This window comes from Carex rostrata, chromosome 9 (genome assembly GCF_964058835.1).
Source record: "Carex rostrata chromosome 9, lpCarRost1.2, whole genome shotgun sequence".
Taxonomy (NCBI): Eukaryota; Viridiplantae; Streptophyta; class Magnoliopsida; order Poales; family Cyperaceae; genus Carex; species Carex rostrata.
The window spans coordinates 1,175,871-1,196,184 of record NC_135926.1 but is presented as its reverse complement, the minus strand read 5'-3'; the positions used below and the strand labels follow the sequence as shown (position 1 = coordinate 1,196,184).

Here is a 20,314-nt window from a genome sequence, read left to right as displayed (position 1 = left end):
CACTTTGCCGCTCTTCGTCTCGTCTCGTTTCAACGGGTTCAAATGGGAGTGTTGTAAATTAGCCCACCTCTACTGTAGTATATGTATGTATAACTAAGGTATAATTATGATTAATGATGATGTTGATGCTGATGGTGACCTCTTTCCTCCTCCTCCCTCTCTTCTTCTCCTCTTTATTCCCATCTCCTTTCTCTGTGTTTCTTTTTAAATAACTCAGGTACAAAACTCATCTGAGCACAAAGGTTCTCCTGGATACCCCTGCCTCGTCTTGATTACAATCACACTACTTTGTGCTAATGACAAGAAATTATGCAGGCTCACAATTTATCAATCTGAGCATGAGCACAGAAAATCTCACAGGCTCACTATATACTGATTCGAGTGCAGTATAGTAACCCTTGATTCTTCTTTTTTCTTATTTTTCTTGTCTACTTATGTAAAGGGGTTTCAGTTATAATAATGTAAGTACTGATACAAATGTTGTATGTACTAGTACAAAACGATATGTAACTAGTTTTGTCGTGATAAATGGAATACCGCCTACGCGCCGGCTTTCAACCAAAAAAAATATATATTGTATATAATAATTAAATTCCTAATAAACAAGAGCTTTTAGTTACCTATTTGGATTGGAGTTGGTCGAACAAGGAACACTCTTAATTATGACCCTTAATTAAGCATGCCCAGCAATAATGCTTCAAGTTCAGTCATTAGATCTGACTAAGCACCCCAATTAAATACCTTCATTAGATCTGCATTGTTTGAGAATACTTATTGGTTCACTAAAATAATACAAGAAAATTGGGCATCAGCTCCCTTGAAAATGAGTGTTACATTGGCATTGCCTCTGTTAAGTTTCTGAACACACACATGATCATCCATGTCAGCTCTCTGTTTTATTTCTGAACAAAGTGTAACTCTAGACAATAAACTATTATATGAAAATTGTTTCAGTGCATCAAATTTGTATTAAATTATTCATATTCATTTGACTAAATGATTATATTAGGGCATTAGGCCATTGAGTTTTCTAAAATCAGATAATAATTAAAGACACGAAAACAATTTTTTATTAGTTAATGATTTTTTCACTAAAATTTAAAAACTGGTTTAAAAATATATCAAACATTCTTCAATGAGATAGGCTACGGTGAGTTGCGAAGTAAAACGCGTTTCTATTTCACGCCGTATTTTTATTTTGAAAGCCCAAACGACCGATCCGAACCGTTAGATGTTTAATCCATATTGAAATGTGCTTGGAGACCAAATTTTACATTTTTTGGAATTTTTTTACTATTTATTAAGCATTTTTGAAAACTGCTGTTTTGCTGTGAACAGTAAAAAACAGTAAAATTTTGTGAACCCTCAGATCAGCGGCATTCAAAATTGCTTAATAAATAGTAAAAAAATTCCAAAAAATGTAAAATTTGGTCTCCAAGCACATTTCAATATGGAGAACAAGATGAACGGTTCGGATCTACGTTTTGAACTTTAAAATCACAAAATATGAGTGTGAAGTAAAATAGTCGCTTTACTTCGCAACTCACCGTAGCCCAGCTCTTCTTCAATTACTCTTATTTAACTTAAATAGTTAAATGGTCAAAATTAATCACTGCCTAATTTTCTCATAAATAAAATGAGGTGTAGTAGAGAATTGCTTAATCCATGCATATATTATGTCAGCTTTTTTCAAATTCTCAAGCCAGATCTACATAAAGCCCTTGGCCTTTTGTTTCTCTCCCTTTAAAATTAACAAACACACACACACAGAGGCTCAAATACACAAACACTAGCATGATGGCAGAAGAACACGAACCTCTCTACAATTGCTCATCTCCTTGCCCCATCTACTACGTACAAAGCCCCTCAACGGCCACCACCATCACCACCGCCTCTCACGTCCTTACGCACCCTCCGGACTCTGTGTTTCTCTCACCACACTTCCCACCTGACGACACCTCCGAATCAAACACTGCTCACCGGCAGTCAGATGACACATCCCATCTTGTCCTTTCACGGTACTCATCCTCGCGCGGCTCGAACAACTCATTCCTCCATGAGAAAAAGAGGCAGGTGCTCACAATAGTTAGTAGGCACGGCGAGGATGAACAGGAGGAAGATTTGAGGAGAAACCTCTTTCGGAGGTTTGTGTCACTTGATCCGACATCTTCGGGTTGCTGCATTGTGTTTCAGCTGGCATGGAGGCTAGCAGTTAGTCTCGCTTTTGCGTTTCTCATTTTCTTCCTGGCAACCAAGCCTGCTAAGCCGCATTTCTCATTTAAGGTATCAAAGTAGTACTAATTAATACTGTAATACATACCTTGGAATCAGCTTGTAGTCTACTAATTTTGATTGTATACGTTGAAATTTTGATTAGTTCAGTACAAGCTATAAGGTGTGCAATTAATGAATCCTCTTGACAGTTTTTACGAGTTCATACATATAAACTATCACAGATAAAAAATTAGAACTTTGGTTTAATATATGGTTTCAACTCGGTCAAATTTGGGTCAATCGACTTGGTTTTTTGCACAGTTTCCAACTTGGTTTAATACCAAGTAGTGACTTAAACATTGTATATATGTGTAGTTGTGTACTGTTTTGTGCAAAAATTTTATAAAAAGTAACTGTTTCTCTTTTCACTTCATAAAAGTTGCTTTATTCTTTTGCACTATGTGTCGGAGCAAATAAACGGTGGTTAATTATCATTTATCAACGCACAATGATCTCACATTTTACTTTAATGTTCCTAGCTAATACTCGCACAATTTTTTGTTTTTTTGTTTTTTTTCTATATTTTTTTTTGTTTTTGACAGAAACCTATTTACACATGATTTTTTTTTCTATAGGTTGGTAAAATAGAGCACTTTAACCTTGGAGAAGGAATGGATAATAGTGGAGTAATAACAAATATACTGGATTGCAATTGCTCCATCACCATGGAAATAGAAAACTACTCCAAAGTATTCGGCTTGCGCATTGATTCAACGATACTGGAAATGGTCTTTGCACAAATGACATTTGCAAGATCACAGGTTCTATTTGATTCAATTTTCCCCAAAAAAACAGTAGCAATTGAATAATTGCAAACTAAACTAGAATCAATCTTTATTATTTTTATTACTTAAACTTGTAGGGAGAGGAATCATATGTCGAAAGCCGATCATCGAAAACGATTACAACCTTTGTCAATGCGAAGAACAAACCGATGTATGCGGCCGGCCGTGGCATGCAGGACCTGCTCGAGACAAAACAGGGGCTTCCTATCGTGGTTCGAGTCGAATCGAGATCTTGTTATCATGTCATTGGTAACTTGATCAAGCTACGGTATCGTCGACGCACTGAGTGCCTCCTTTTCCTCGAAGGATTACACAAGACCAAAATCTACAGCAGCAGCTGCTCTGATTCAAAATTCCATGAATGATCTGTCTAGTGCCATGCATGACTGTTATTTAATAAATATTTTTGTTAGTGCTTAAATTTAAATTTTGATGACTTGCAGATCGAGTAATTTGGTTCGTTCCTATATAAATTTTTCAATGAGTAAAAAAATTGTAAGAATATATATCTGTATGTAATATATATAAAATTATGGATTGCATATGTTGGATTTAGAAATAGTTACCCTTTAATTTTGTTGGACAATTTTTTTTGCCTTGTAAAAGGATTTATCACGCTATGCATTAATTTTGGTACAATTGACTAGCACACATCATCCAGAAAAATGAGAGATTTGGCAAGAAATGTATCCAACCTCTGATACTTACACAATATAAAAATCCATAAGAAATGTGAAGGATTAATTAGATTTGCCTACAAGAGGTCATACACGGTACACCGTCTCAATAAAAGAGTAAATACTCAATAATCAGTAGACAACACTGTTAACGCCAAATGCAGCAGCGGTTGCCGCCAGTGAGCGACCCGCGCGCACTAGGTTCGCTGCTCCTCTCCCTCTCGGCCTCCCGGTCCCTCTCTCATGGTCAGCAGCTCCACGCGCACCTCCTCAAGTCAGGCTGCATCCCTTGCTCCTTCCCTTCCTCCCCTTATAGCCTCCTCTCCAACCACCTCATCACATTCTACTCCCGCTGCTCCCTCCCCCTTCTCTCCCTCCGCTCCTTCCTCTCCCTCCCCTCCCTTCCTTCTCCCTCCGCCTGGTGCGCTCTCCTTTCCTCCCTCTCTCACCACCACCTCCCCTCCCTTCTTTTCTCTTACTTCCGCTCCATGCTCCTCGCTCGTGTCCCTCCCAACGACCGCTCCATTCCTTCTGTTGCCAGAGCCGTTGCATACCTTTCTGACCCTTCCCTGGCACGCTCTCTCCATGGCCTTTCTGTTAAAACCCCTTTTGCTAATGATGTTTTTGTCTTGACCTCCGTTCTGGATATGTATGCCAAGTGCTCGTTGCTCCAAGACGCGCAGCAGCTGTTTGATGAAATGCCGCAGAGAAATGTTGTTTCATGGTCTGTACTCATCTGTGGATATGCTGAGGCGGGGCTGCATTCTTCAGCTCTGGTTCTGTTCCAGTCTGCATTACGTGATGGGCTTCAGGTGAATGACTTCACCTTCTCTTCTGTGATCCGTGTATGTGCCGAGACAACCTTGCTAGGTCTAGGTGCACTTGTGCATGGTCTTGCTATGAAGGTCAATCTTGACTCTTCACCTTTTGTGGGCAGTGCTTTGGTATCTTTGTACTCAAAATGCGGTCTTCTGGACAGTTCATACAAGGTTTTCGATGAAATGCCTGAGAGAAATCTTGGTGCATGGAATTCAATTCTCAATGCCTCTGCACAACATGGAAACACACATGCAGTTGTCAACCTGTTTGAAGCCATGCAAATGGCAGGATTCAAACCGAATTACATAACATTTCTCTGCCTTCTCACCGCGTGCAGTCATGCTGGGCTGCTAGACGAAGGCAAGCGGTATTTCTCCCTCATGTCAGGATACGGCGTCGAGCCAGGCCCAGAACACTATGCGGCTATGGTCGATCTCTTAGGCCGGGTAGGTCGTATCTCTGAAGCACTCTCATTCATTCAATCAATGCCAATAGAACCCATCGAAGCAGTGTGGGGTGCACTGTTGACCGCTTGCCGCATTCACAAAGACACAGATACTGCAGCCCTTGCTGCACAAAAGCTATTTGAAATGGGCTCACGTAGCTCGGGCATGCATATGCTACTTGCTAGTACATATCGAGCAGCAGGGCGGCACCTCGAGGCTGCACAGGCAAGAAAAGCTATGCGAGATTCTGGTTTGAGAAAGGAGATAGGTCTGAGTTGGCTCGAGACTGGTGGAGTTGTACATACCTTTGTATCAAGTGACCAGAGGCACGAAAGAATTGGTGAGATATACAGTATTATGGAAGAGGTGGGAAAGAGAATGGAGGCAGCTGGTTATCAGCCAGATACAAGTGGCGTGCACAGAGAGGTGAGGTACCACAGTGAGAGGCTCGCGATAGGTTTAGGATTGTTGGTTGTGCCAGAAGGGGTGCCTATACGGGTGATGAAGAACATTAGAGTTTGCAATGATTGTCATACGGCAATAAAGTATCTGACAAAGTGTACTGGTAGAGTTGTGGTTTTGAGGGATATCCATCGATTCCATCGGTTTGAAAATGGGGCTTGCAGTTGTGGAGATTTTTGGTGATAAATTCAAACAGGTTAAATTGCAATTTTGATCTAATTATCTATCTATTTTTTAGGGTTAAGATAAGTTCTCCATAATTATTTGATAGCATGTTTATTCATTCTTCAAGCTTGTGGGATCTTTAGAGAGAATGCAAGTCAATTTGTGTAGGTTGTAGGTCAATGCTTTGGGTTTCAATCAAATATGGCTACCTAATTTCTCATGCAACTATTTCAGCCAAGCAGATAACTTCTGTTAGGCCAATTGTAAATTCTTGTTGCTAATTTCTCGATGCAAATTGTGATGCCAGTTGGTTCATTGTTATGTTTTCACTATGGGGCAGTTGAAAGCTGTCTTGTTTCCATATGTCTTATTATATGTACTTAGTTTACTGTAGGTAAGGATATATTTATATATTGTCAACCAATAAAATAGTTATTATAATTAAATTTATAAAATTGTAGATACTTTATAGTATGCATAGGTAGATATGTTTCCTATATATTTTTTAGTATGTTTATTAAGTTTGGTGCAATTTCGGGTTTTTTTGGTCATTTGGTCAAGTGATATTAATTTTCAAATTGTTCGATGGATGATCGGTCAGTTTTAAATTGTAGAATATTTGATACACATATCTAAATTATAAAGAGAGAGAGAGTGTGTTAGGTTATTGTATAACTATTTATATTTTTGTTGAAATACAAATGGTTCAAATTATATGTTCTCGTGTCCCAATGGTCAATTTAAGTTAGCCAATATGTTCTTGTTGGACGGAATGTTCGCCAGTGCTTCTGCATACATGGTGATGCGAAACAGCGGTCTTGTTTGTAGGTTTCAAAGGTACTGTGGAAAATCAAGGTCCCAATGAAGGTTAAGATTTTCATTTGGGTAGCCATGCAAAACAAAATTCTGACGCATGAGATCTTAATGATCAGAGGATGCAACATCACGCCGGGCTGGGTTCTTTGCCGAGACAGCAAGGTTGAAACAATGGAACACATCATGTACTGGTGCAGTTACTCCGAGGGAGTTTGGAGGGGGTTACTGCAGCAACACGGCATCACACAACATTCTGGTAACCGGGCCAAACTGCACGAATCTTGGTGGGAGGAGAGGATGAAGTTACAACTGTCGATACAGAAATTATTGGACACAGTATGAGCAGTGGGATGCTGGGCTTTGTGGCGTGAATGCAACAGGAGAGTGTTCTCACAAGAAAGCAGATCGACGGAAATGATCATCAGTGGTACCAGCATTGACATTCATAACTGGCACCACCACATATAAGCACCACCGGGGAAAAAGAAAGAGGAGGCGACACATTGCATTGACTTGTGATCAAATAGGCTAATTAATTAGGTTCTTTACAGATGTTCAGCAATGGCTGATAAATGTAACTTTATAATTAACTAGGTTGTAAAAAAAAGTTTATTATTTAAAGAGGACGCGACTCACTGACCTTCAAAGAAAGTTGCTCAATGCATTCTACGTATCAATATATTACAATATAACAAATTTTACTGTTTTGGAATTTTGGAAAATAATCCTGTTAGATATGCAAATATTTTTATTTTTTTTATTATTATTGGTCCATTTTTTTAATTTTAAAAATAGCAATTTTTTTACAAATAGTAAAATTTCGTACCCTACAAGATTTTGATATGGAGAGCACATTAAGCAACTAGAATAAGATTGTTCTGACATGAAACAGCATAATTTAAATCATTTATATTTCGATTGAAGTACAAATATTTGTACAACTAACTCGTAAAAAGATATACTTAATTTTACTTTTTTATTTCAATAAATATTAATACATTGTCACAATTATTAAATGACCCTTTCGACGGTATAATATACACCCTTTAGTGCATTATTACTGTTACATTTAAATTTTCTTCTCAGGAATGTATTAATATTATTTTATGCGGCATGTTCGAATTTTTCTTTTGAATAGGAAGTTTTGTACACCATAGGCATATAGAGATACTGGATAGTTCCTTCTAAATTGTTTTGTCCTGCATCATATGCTGAATCCATTTAAAACATTCGATGATAAGTGTGGGTGATCCATGCAGCTTTCGATGTGATGTACTATTTTGAAATGAAAACTCAAATCATATTATTTTTACTATAACTTTTTTCTTATTATGTCAAAACAAATTTATTATGGTAATAGGAGAACTGTTCTCCCAACTTCGATTAAGAACACCAGTGGTACTGTGGAATTTGCGGAAAAAAAACCAGAAGTGCAGGACTAACTAGAGACATTCTATCTCACCAAGACAAATTCGACAAATCTAATCTAACACGACAAGACTAATCCAGATCCAAACTTGATCCGAACAGGAGATGACTGAATCACATTAATCTGTGCCTGTGCATCTCTCAAAATGATACTTTGATCGAAACAAATATTAAATGACAGCATAATAATCAATATACAAATTGAAATTAAGAAATTTGCATTTTTCTTCCAAAAGAAATAAGTTGCAACAAGAAAATCTGTCGCAATGGGTTCATTCAGGTACAAGTCCTGACACTAGATGGTATTCAATATGGTAGCATGTATTATTTTCTTTTCTTTTTTGTTAGATTGATGCACCAGAAGAAGCAGCAATTTAGATTTGAGCAGTTTGGAACTAAAAATAAGGTGGTTATTCAGATACTAGAAGCATTGATACAACATACTAGTACATATTTGGGATAAACATCATTTGAACTCAGAAAATCTAAAAAAAATTCAACCCCTGATCCAAGCATTTCTATAGGATGAATTGTCACGAATAGAGGCACCATGCGGCTTGTACTCCATTATGTAGCTATTTGGCAGCTTCAGGTGCCGCTTTATAGAATCTTTCAAAGCCATGATAACCTAAAAACCACCACCCAAAAAATAAAAGTGTCAAAAGAGAAGCCAAATAGTTAGTTTCCAGTAACTGGTAAAACGGATGTCCAAATGATAGCGTATCAGTTGTCAGTTACTCCATCCAGTTGACAAGTCAAGGTCAATATTATCGATTATTGACCAACCAATTTTTGCTTATATTAAATATGCAAGATCTCAAGGTATTCAACTTCAAATCCTAAGAAGCATAGTGCTCAATGTGCATAAAAAACCCTTACCCTACTATAGATCAAAGTACTTCATAATTTAAACTTATAAAAGGAACAAAAACCTGCTGGTCAGAAGAATTACGGTTCCAAACACACAGAATATCCTCATTATAACGAACAGTGAGTACAATGCCACAAACATCTTCCCCAAAATCAAATTGGTCTCCAATAAATGCAAGAACCTGTAAATAGATTAACAAAGTTCAATAAATAATCAATATATTAAAAAAAATTCAAAAGAGCAAATAAATAAAACAAAAAAAAAGAACTTTACTGCCCAGTACCAATACATCAATCATATGTACCTAATTAAAAATACTGAATAATCAAGAACAAGACAAATTAACAAATATATTATATTTTGTCAGTACGCACACTGATGTGTTTAAAGTTATCTAATATGCAAAAAAAAAAATTAATTGAATAAAGGTGTTTATAATATGAAATTAAGCTTAACCATACTCAAAACCAACACAATATACCAATATCAGATGTAACAGCAAACTCAATTTGAATCAATTTCAGGCATTGATCCATGCTTTAGGCTCAATAAAGCCTCAACTAAGTTAAGATCTTATTTGTAACTACAGTCGACTCTTCTAAGAATATTACTGTTATGGATTTTCTTTCTTTCTTGCTTTTGTATTCTTCCTTTTAACTCATAATAAGGAAATGCATGTCATCCTAGTATGATTTTCAAAATAGTAGGTTTCGGAAGACCATTTTAAGCAGAGACACTCTTTTCCTCAATGTCACACAAAATTGAGCTCACAGCATTGTTTTTTTAGCAGCAAGCCTTCGATTTGTGCTTCTGATATTTACAACCTTGAAAGTTTAAACACCTCTGTTTGTTATTATAGGATTTCACCTTAATAAAAAATTTCAAATAAACAAGAAAAATGATTGTAGGTTATTGGAGTTGGCACGAGGTGTGAGTATTTAATATTTCTTTACGAGTTCTAATATGATCAGATTTATAAGTAAGCATCTCTTGTAAAATATGAGCAACACCAAATCCTTCTAGAGCCCAAACTTCCATTTCTCCTACGCGTTGTCCCCCTTGGTTGGCCCTTCCTCTAACGGGTTGTTGTCTAACAAGTGTGTAAGGCCCAGTAGAACATCCATGGATTTTATCATCCACTTGATGAATTAATTTTAGGATATAGGGGTCATAATGAAAAAAAAAACAGAGAGAAAAGACCGGCTCTTCTTGTAGGAGAAAGCAAAACAAAAATAAACTTAAATATGTTATTTGTAAAACCACATAAAAGAGCACATTATTATTAAAGGTGTTAAGAAACATACCAAATCTTCCCAGAACCGGCCTGAGATAACTTTCCTAAAACGGATGATCCACTTGCCTCCATTAGAATTTGCTGGATCCTACCACATGAAATTTTGCACAACAACAATTAACTTTAAAACTAAGTATTCAGTTTCATACACCCATAAGATACCAGTTAGATCCTCTGCATGCAAGGCATAGCATAGGGCAACCAACACATGGTATATTACCAGAAAAATGTACGACTTCATCAGGTCATATGTTCCTCCCTGGCAAAAATTTAATTGAAAAAAAATCCTCTAGGCTGAGTAACAGACAACAATTCCACACTAGGACTCGGGTACAGTATACACTTCTGCATTCAGAAGAAAATAAAATTAATATAAAATTTAGAGACATACTCGGCGACAAGAACATTACCTCCCATAGAGGTTGTATTCCCTCTTTAAAAAGACTAAGATCCATAGGAGGGGGAAGAGTGGCGGGCCGAGCGATGTGGCAGTAACAGACCCAAAATCCTTCAACCTGTATCAATTTCTCAATGTTATACAAAATCTTACTGGATTCTTAGTTTTAATTCAAATTGCACAACATGCTTTACTTTTTTTTCTTTTTGGAAAATATCTCCAAGCACGAAATCACATTTGCTATAATTAAGTCAAGTAAAATTTCACTAAAACATTGAACCATCACAAATTTCATCTTAATCACACATTTGACTTGTAAATCAGACTAGATTGAATTTTATAGTCAATAAAACTAAGAAAAATATGGCTCACCTGAAATAGGGGTAAAACTATCCCATATTATAAAAAATACACCTCAGTATCAGAGACAGTTCACTGAAATTTACAAACATCTCAGTGTAATGCTAGGTCAGAAGTATGAGAAGAAATTATTATCATTAACATATATGACGGACTACTTGATGCCATTTGCAAAGGTAAAATCTGGATAATTCTGCAGCATTTGTTGGTGAAGTACATGGAATAACGATAACTTCTAATTTAATAATATAATTTCTCATTGATATACCCATTCTAGTAAAACCCAGCCTAGTAGCATCACAACAATAGCTAATAAATAAAGTACTTGGTAAGAAAAAATACTTACTGTGCTAAATTCAACTAATTTCTTGATATTTTCTTCATATGATACTCCAGGAGTTCGCGTTGAATACCAGAATGCAAGCTTGTTCTGAAAAGAAAAGAACACAGCAAAGCAATTCTTATCCAAAGTAGGAAACAAAAATTTACAAAAAGTCGAAGGGAACTACCATACAATGCATCAGTAACCATTCATGTACCAGTTGTATCCCATTTCTCCTAGCTCCTACTGTTTTATTTTTCTCCCACAAATGCGTTATTAGGTTCAAGCCATAAAAATGTAATGATCGAGGCTTAGTACTGGTACAGATGTATTATTCAGATTCGCACTGAACTTGTCAATTCCAGTACACTATTCAAGTGAAAAACTAACAAATTTTCCTAAGTTCACTTCAAAGTTTGGATAGAACTTGAAACCAATCCAAAAACACTTTTGCCATTCTGCATGCAACTACTTCCAGCAAAGCCTGGAGCAAATCATATGAAACCAGATTCAAACCATGTAATTACGTCAATAAGAAGAATGTTGAAAATCCCAGTAAAGTTTCAGCTACAGAAAATATCTTGATTCACTGTCGTTACTTATAACTCCAAGAAAATACAGCTCAATATCACAATTCATTTGAGAAAAACGAAAGGGAAACCTTGAGAGGATGGAGTCCAGCCTTGAGCTCGCGAGCGTAGCGCTCGCCTTCGCTCCCTTCTTGCTCATATTCCGTACTCCCGCCGCCGCCGGCGGATGGGGTGGTCTCCAGTTCCTTTTTCTCCGTCATGTCCATTTCGCCCTCCGATATCTTTCTGGTCACGCGACTCCGCGCTTGCGCTACTTAGTGATCAATGCGGCTTTGGAGGGTTTGAAGAGGAGCAGTTCAATGGGCTACCATACCAGGCCCATTGAGCCTATCTTGTTAAGTCCAACACAATGTGGCCTTTTAACCTTAATCTTAAATTTCTTGATTCTCACTTTTATTTTTTCTTTTCTTATTTTCTTGAAGAACATCAACTGCAAATTTAAGGTAGATTAAAAGGAGAAAAAAAACATATATTAATTATGTAATTAGTGCACGGTTAAACCAACATGCTTAACTACTACAGTAGTAACTTTTTTGATTAAAATCATTGAACTGAAACAAAGTCAACTTACAAAACTAGAAAGAACTTCAAGGGGATAATCCCGGCAACAAATAACTATCCCTATCCTAGAACATAATCCATTGCCTCGGCTACAACTCTATGTCATCATATATCAAAACATAACTATCTTGGCCTAATATTTCAAAAAACCAATTAGGCCTGATATCCACCTAATAAGTTTATAACTTTAGATAGTCTCTTATCGAAAACCTTCTAACAGGATGTTAGTTTTGCAGGTTTCAGTAATAAGGATGCTTGTTGCAAAATAAATAACAGAGAGGATATAGATGCGCAGTAAAATGTGCTTAATCTTGTAACATTTCATTATTTCACCAAGCACGGGCCAACCGCCAAAATCCCAAGACAGAGGTTTAAACTTTAAACTTTTGCTAGTGGTGTCGATTTATAAGACACGATAACCTTTTTAGTTGTTAACTTTTATTTTAAGTTCGTTTAGTCATTTCCAAATTAAGAGAACAATACAATACCAAGCATGTGGTTCAATTCATTTTCGGATATTAAAACGTTTAATTGCTCGTTGCACTCTAACACTAGTTACACTAGTATGTGGAATTAGACGCATGATGGAAATGGTGACAATAGTGCGAATGTTCAATGCCAGTAAAAAATAGAGCAAATCAAACAAAAACAGGAAAGCAACTGCACTGAAATTAAACAACAACAAAATTGAAATTGCATATGGATTCCTATACAAAATGGTTTGGAAGCCATGAAATGAAAGCCCACTCAAGGGCTCTCAGTGAGGCATTTCCCAAATTAATAACTCGTAAAAACTACTTTACAAACTTATGTCCATAGATATCATACTTGTTTCTTTACACACAATAGTTAGAATGCTCCAACTACTTTATCACTTTCAACCACCAACCAAATCAGACAAACTGACACTCCAAATACAGAATTTTTTCACAACAGTACAACAACAAAATAGAAATGAAACCAAAACCATGCTCAAAATACCAATCCACTTCAGAAAATTCAATATTCATCCCCATGCTCTTCTTCTGCCGCATCGTCCGCACCAACCTCTTCATAGTCCTGTTCAAGAGCAGCCAAATCCTCACGGGCTTCAGAGAACTCACCTTCTTCCATGCCCTCACCTACGTACCAGTGCACAAAAGCACGCTTTGAATACATGAGGTCAAACTTGTGGTCGATGCGCGAGAAGACCTCCGCCACAGCAGTGTTGTTGCTGATCATGCACACTGCACGCTTCACCTCTGCTAGGTCCCCACCTGGCACTACGGTTGGGGCTCGGTAGTTTATGCCGCACTTGAAGCCGGTGGGGCACCTTTTAATCAGAAAGCATTATTTCAGAACAACATGTTGGAAATTTTGTAGGAGCAGAAAATAGATTGGTTAAGACTATTAACAAGTACCTATTCTGAACCATGGTACTATGTTGCTACAAATCCTGAAATTACCTGAATCAGACTACCTACCATTTCATAGCCTGAACGTCACAACTAAAAGAAGGTAAACTGCATGGCTTAAAACCAACCATACAAATTCAAATGAATAAGAAACATATAAAACCTTCAACAGAATAAAACTAATCAGTGAAAGGTTTTTCATATATGTGAGCCAAAGGAGACTTTCCTATTATAACTGTTCTTCTTCAGTAATTTAGTTATTTAACATAACCCAAGTCAGTTTACTAACCAATAACTTAATTTTCTCAAGGCATCATAACAGTATTTGACACACATAGAAAACAGATTTTCATACCAGTCAACAAATTGAACGGTCCTCTTGGTTTTAATAGTCGCAACAGCAGTGTTCACATCCTTCGGCACAACATCTCCCCTGTACATCAAGCAACATGCCATGTACTTCCCATGCCTAGGGTCACACTTGGCCATCATGCTATTCGGGTCAAACACAGCATTGGTGATCTCTGGTATTGAGTGCATCTCATGGTGAGCCTTCTCAGCTGAGACAATAGGGGCATAAGAAGAAAGCATGAAGTGGATACGTGGGTATGGCACAAGGTTGGTCTGGAACTCAGTGATGTCAACATTTATGGCGCCGTCAAAGCGAAGGGAGGTGGTAAGAGAGGAGATAGTCTGGGAGATAAGGCGGTTGAGGTTGGTGTAGGAGGGTCGCTCAATCTCAAGGGACCGCCGGCAGATGTCATAAATGGCCTCGTTGTCTAGGAGGACAGCCACATCGGTGTGCTCAATGAGAGAGTGAGTTGAGAGCACGCTGTTGTACGGTTCTACGACAGCTGTTGAGATCTTCGCTCAAGAGAAAAGATAAAAGATAATAAGATTAAAATAAGGGACAAAAATAAAGGATAATGAGGTGGTGTGTGCAGTAACGTTCGATTTTAGCCCAGTTCCACCCAATTTTTACAAGAGGAAACAAACCAAGCAAAGACCCTTAAGTGCCAGTTGATATTCTGGTTTTTACTTATGTCTGTCAATTACTAGGGTCTAAAGTTAGATATATGATGCTATCAAATAATGCATGCTTCCATTATAGGAACCATGATTTAAGATTTGAACACAGCCTAGCACCATCCAAAAAATTACAAGAAATAAGGCTGTCATAGTATAAAGAACATGGCTAACTTACTTGAGGTGAAGGATATATAGTGAAACCTAGCTTTGACTTTCTTCCATAGTCAACAGACAGGCGCTCAAGTAACAAAGAGCCAAGTCCAGACCCTGTGCCACCACCGACTGCATTGAAAACTAGAAACCCTTGCAAGCCTGTGCAGTTGTCAGCAAGCTTCCTAATGCGGTCTAGGCATAGATCTATGACTTCCCTCCCCACTGAAAAATTAAAGTGAATCGAATCAGAAATAAATTATAGTGAATTTAATCAGAAAAAGATATGTACACAAAAGGATGGGATCTAATTAGCCCAGTATTGAATCTTAATAAGGTTACACCCAAAAGCAATAAGAAAATTAAATAGAATAAAACAAATAATAATGGTGTGAGATAACCAATTTCATGTTTTTAACTCAAATTACAGGTTGCTTGTCTCAGAGAAAAAAGACTATCTATGCTGGTGTATCCAATATTTTACTTTAGAAAAAGAATGTGAGATACACCATTAGCAGTGCAGAGATACGCGAATTCTGCCACAGAAGATTGTGCCACGAATCCTTCCAAATGAGACGCACCACCACATGTTGCTCTAGGAGACCGGGATGCCTTATATAGAGCTGGGCCCGGCTCTTAGCATAGAGAAAAATAATTGTGGGACTAAGCTTCAGTCCGGTTTTTCCTCTAAGTCAGACGTTTTCATTTCCTCCCTATTACTTGCGTTAATTTGTTATTTTATGTTTCTTGACCAAATTATTCTCATAGCGCAGGCATTAATATCACTTTTATTTAAATTATAAATTTAGCTAATTTTCTTCCGTATTTTATGACCAGTCATTCTATATATTCCAGCCATAGTAAATATCCACGATTGCACATTTATTTTTTTTATAAACGATTGCACATTTATTTATTAAAAGTTTCTATATTCACACCTTTACATTTTATACATTCTTTTGAAATTAATTTAAGCTAATTTTTCAAAAAGTATTGTTTTTCATGCACAGAACTTACTAGTATTCTATGAAGACACATCATAGGATTTAGAAAATTTCCTGTGTCACCGTATCAGTATCAGTATCAGTATCAGTATCCATATCATATCAAACACGAATATCCATGATGCATTGCAGACTATCAGTAACAGTATGTGACAGTTGTAAGTTCTCAGCTTGAACATGCTTTTTCTTGATATTTTAGAGTTTGATTTAGATTCATGCATGGATAAATGCTTAAATTACGGGTTAGACATGTGATCCAGTCCTAGTTCCATAAACAGATGCCATATTCTGTAATGTTATTCAATACCATACCAGTTTGGGCTAGGTCCAGGTGTACTGCATACACCAGGCAAAATAAAATATTTTAAAAAAATAGAAGGATCATATTGGATTATCAGGAACAGAAAGTAAAATAAATTGTTCGCTGTCATTTATGCCTGGAAAGTTACTGGGCCAGTGTGCCACTGATGCCATTACTTAATATCATGTAAGAAAAAGTACAATACCTGTGTAGTGTCCCCGGGCAAAGTTATTAGCAGCATCTTCCTTGCCAGAAATAAGCTGCTCAGGGTGAAACAGCTGGCGGTATTCCCCTGTTCTCACTTCATCTATCACTGTTGGTTCCAAATCTACAAATATGGCTCTTGGCACGTGTTTCCCCGAGCTAGTTTCACTGAAGAATGTGTTAAATGCATCGTTCTCCACTCCAACCGAAGTGTCACTGCATAATCAATAGACAAGAGCGTCACCACAACAAACAAGTGATTTGGTCAGATTATTATAATTGTTGATTTTGGCTGCAATGAGAAGCCCTGGACCAAGGGTTACATGTCTTAGAAAAGTATAAGCAAGCACTGCAGCCTAATATTGCAATTGTACACTATTATAGACAAAAGGGTTATTATATTGATATCTAATTTATTTGACAACCAATATCATTGACACAGCGCTTATAAAAATTAAAATTAAACTTGCAAAAATGTATGCTATGACAAATAGGGTGTCTATCAAATTCATTGCATTTTGAAAATTGAATGGTCCTTTATCAAGGGATTTGAAAAGTCAACAGTTTTGTTTTACCCAAACAATGCTCGGAATGCTACAAACTTGACACACGGTATATATCTAGATGATAATGAACAACTGTGTAATTTTATTTTTCAATTTAGATATATTTTGACATCAGTTGTCACTGTTATCAAAAAAAATTTAATTGTCATATATCCCATTCCATAGATAGAAATGTGCTTCTCTAGTAAATTTTTATTACACTCTACTGACATTATTACTGTTTTCTATATAAACAGAACAAGTATCTTCTTTAACTCATAGATAATTTGTAAAAATAAAAAGGTGGCCATCAATTCCGAAGAGACCTGATAGACCCACAATGTTGACTTCATATTCTCTAGACAACTCCACTAAAATGGACAGTATCTGAATCGTTGTTTATGAATTTTAAAGCTGCCTGCACCATAAAAATCTACCATGTGTTACATAATGTGATCTCGAAGGATTCCGTAATTTAGAGTATCGCAGAAGATACAGACTCCTCAATTCTTGGTTGGCTCGGGTTGGTTCGACAGCGGATGTAACCCACTCTGTTCGCATCCTAGAATTCTCCAAAAGTAAATTTTGATTGAGAAATATGGGAACATTCACAACTCCAAATTGAAGCATCTCTTCTGATTAATCTTGAAAAGGTTCACTAAAAAGTTAGTGCTAAGCACTCATCACAATCATTATTTTTTCTTTAAAAAATAATTAGTTGATGTGTGATTGGTTCACACATTGACAAATGAGTTGTTTTTCCTTGCTGTTGTGCGTCCCTCAATCATTACTGTATTTTCTAATGTATTCCATTTGGGGGAAAAACTATGATGACCTACAATAGAATAATTAAGAACAGACATGCCACCAATGTACAATCTCTTATAACCTAGCTTTTATATGTTCACATCACGATCTAATTATCTATTCAATATTATCATTAATTATCCTCACATATATTGTTACATAACTCTCCATTATATTATAAATTATCTTTTCACATATGAAACTTCTTTTTATACGAATTATTTATCTTATTTTGTCAAACTTTATAAAAATTTATGTATACTATTAATTCCAGGTACTACTGGTACTTGTAAATAACTTTTTTTTCTTATTAATACAATCATCAGTCGGTCTATTAGGCCGCTAACCTTCAAAAAAAGAAAAATCCATCTCTATGTCAATTCATGCCTAAACAACTAGAATGCACCTTTTATAGCTTCTGTAACTTTTCTTTTATTGAAGAACTGAGATAAAGATTTACTTAAAAAATATTAAATAGCTTACATTGTCAGTTCAGGAACATCAAACACTTATTTGCAAATAATTCAACTAATTTAGAATAAAATTGTTGAAAACAAAATAACAGAAAAGTAAAATAAAAAATTAATGCATAGAAAAGGAGACTTTATATCAAAATTAAAATCAAACCTAGCCATCATTCCATCAGGCTGGATGCCATGCTCGAGACAATACAACTCCCAGCAAGAATTTCCCACCTGAATTCCAGCTTGACCAATATGAATACTAATAATTTCCCTCATTTCTCTCTCAAAAAGACTCCAATTTCAGAATTCAAAACACCAAAAAAGAAGAATTCCGGAAATTAAGTCGCTTTTTCAGCAGCTTTCTACCCCTCAATTGGAAAGAAGAGGAGAGAAATAGACTGAGGAATCGAGGTAAGCAGGTCAAACTAGAAAGAGAGAGACGAGAGAGAGGTTTTGTTCTTTTCTAATTGGGGAGAAAGCTGGAAAAGATCAATTTTAAAAAGCGCTTATAAAAATCCTCAGACGACTTGTGTATTTGGAATTAGAGCTGTACGTTTGAGCAATCAAAGAGAAACGAAATGGAATTTGGACCTGTATGGGTCCCCACTGGAGGCAACTGTCAAAAGCTAGATGGGTGGTCTGAGCTGGCACTTGATCTTCTCCGGTTTATCCAAAACTGGAGAAGTTCTTTCCTTTCCGTTTTAATGTACTTTATATACGCCTGCGAGAAGTTCCGTTTTTCTGTTTATGGGAAAACAAACATACGGGAAGTTCCTTTTTTCTTTCCTCTGAATTTTGATGTTCCAGCAAAGATTTTATTATCCTAGGTTATATTTTTGTTCCATATATATTCATACTTTTATAGATTTTATCATCTGCTTCAAATTTTAGTATTACATAATGTGGTATGTATAAAGAAAATGTATGTCATAGTGCATGATAAAATTTATGTTTTTGTTACATGTCATATATTTTATATTTTTATATTAAATTATAAAGATAAGTTATTGTATAGATATTTATCAGGATTCTAAATAGTGTCATAGCAGCATCATATAGCGTTTTTTGGCCATAAAAATTATGACGTTATCAGTGGTATAGCGGCACAATATGAACATAGTGTTATTTTTTTTAGTTGTTGCGCTGTGACATGATAAACACTATTTAAATCTTTAATATGTATATTTAGGTTGAACTACAAATGATCAAAATCTTATTTTGTTCATATTCAAATGGTGAAGTCCTTAACATAATATAAAATTTTAAAATCATGTATGATATATTTTATTAAATATAATATTATTAGTTTTTTTTTATTTCTTAAAATAACTTTAATAAAGAAATATAAATGTCTACACTCAAATATGATCATTAATTGTTTTTAATCTGAAAATAATAGTAAAAAGATTTTTAAAATAGTAAACATTAATTTTCTACATGATTTGTATATGTAGGTCGCTAAAGTATAATAATATTTTTATAATATTCTAAATCTTGAATATATCATGATATGTCTATTACTTCATAGACGTCAAACCGTTTTTGATTAAAATGGAAGACTTAGTTTGACATGTCGTCTCCCTACCCTAAGGCGAACTGGAGATCTAACTGATCTGCAAATTAGGTTGGCGAGATCAATAGATTGTAAATCCCAAGTTATGCAATTTGGTATAATGTAATTGTCATGGGTACAAAATGAGGTACCAGGTAATTAAACTGTCCATCTGTGATGAATGATAATTGGTTTCCGGTTCTTAACCGGTTGGGATGTTTCCATCATCGGCCCCGCAGCTCCTCTCTTTTATTACGAAAGTCATTGGATTGTCCAAAAGGATCAGAACTGGCTGTTCCAGATCGTACAGTCTCAGATTGATCACAAGTGCACTGTTGCCTTTGGTGATCAAGGATATGGCTTACATGATGACATGGTATCGAAAGTATCGAACAAACTGAATGTATTGAAAAGAATTGTATAGAATCTTTCAAGCTTTAACAACTACTAGTCAGAGCCTCAGAGAGGTCACTGATTAGTTTCATAAATATCTTGCGAGTGAGTCTATGGTACTATGCATATCACGGGTTATTACCGTGCTACAGCTCAATATTCGAGTTTTCAAATTCTAACGGTCGATCTGAACCGTTCATCTTG

General features: G+C 36.2%; 4 protein-coding genes across 4 annotated transcripts; 2 read left to right on the top strand and 2 right to left on the bottom strand.

Annotated features, from left to right (window-relative positions):
- The first annotated feature begins 1,739 nt into the window (after nt 1-1,739).
- Nucleotides 1,740-3,593, top strand: LOC144559173 (delta-latroinsectotoxin-Lt1a protein). Its single transcript, XM_078308155.1, has 3 exons — nt 1,740-2,283; nt 2,850-3,035; nt 3,137-3,593. The coding sequence occupies exons 1-3, from the start codon at nt 1,795-1,797 to the stop codon at nt 3,422-3,424; spliced, it is 963 nt and encodes a 320-aa protein (XP_078164281.1). The 5' UTR covers nt 1,740-1,794; the 3' UTR covers nt 3,425-3,593.
- Nucleotides 3,594-3,894: 301 nt separating this feature from the next.
- On the top strand, nt 3,895-6,405 carry MEF1 (mitochondrial RNAediting factor 1). Its single transcript, XM_078308154.1, has one exon. The coding sequence runs from the start codon at nt 3,895-3,897 to the stop codon at nt 5,644-5,646; it is 1,752 nt and encodes a 583-aa protein (XP_078164280.1). The 3' UTR covers nt 5,647-6,405.
- Nucleotides 6,406-8,234: 1,829 nt separating this feature from the next.
- On the bottom strand, nt 8,235-12,041 carry NCBP (Putative cap-binding protein). The gene is made up of 6 exons (XM_078308153.1): nt 11,778-12,041; nt 11,141-11,224; nt 10,448-10,552; nt 10,048-10,125; nt 8,805-8,924; nt 8,235-8,500 (listed from the first exon to the last, which is right to left on the bottom strand). Exons 1-6 carry the CDS (start codon nt 11,910-11,912, stop codon nt 8,369-8,371), a joined length of 654 nt encoding a protein of 217 aa, XP_078164279.1. The 5' UTR covers nt 11,913-12,041; the 3' UTR covers nt 8,235-8,368.
- Nucleotides 12,042-12,942: 901 nt separating this feature from the next.
- Nucleotides 12,943-18,756, bottom strand: LOC144559170 (tubulin alpha-6 chain-like). The gene is made up of 5 exons (XM_078308152.1): nt 18,329-18,756; nt 16,351-16,565; nt 14,866-15,065; nt 14,017-14,525; nt 12,943-13,579 (listed from the first exon to the last, which is right to left on the bottom strand). Exons 1-5 carry the CDS (start codon nt 18,439-18,441, stop codon nt 13,267-13,269), a joined length of 1,350 nt encoding a protein of 449 aa, XP_078164278.1. The 5' UTR covers nt 18,442-18,756; the 3' UTR covers nt 12,943-13,266.
- Between the last annotated feature and the right edge of the window lie 1,558 nt (nt 18,757-20,314).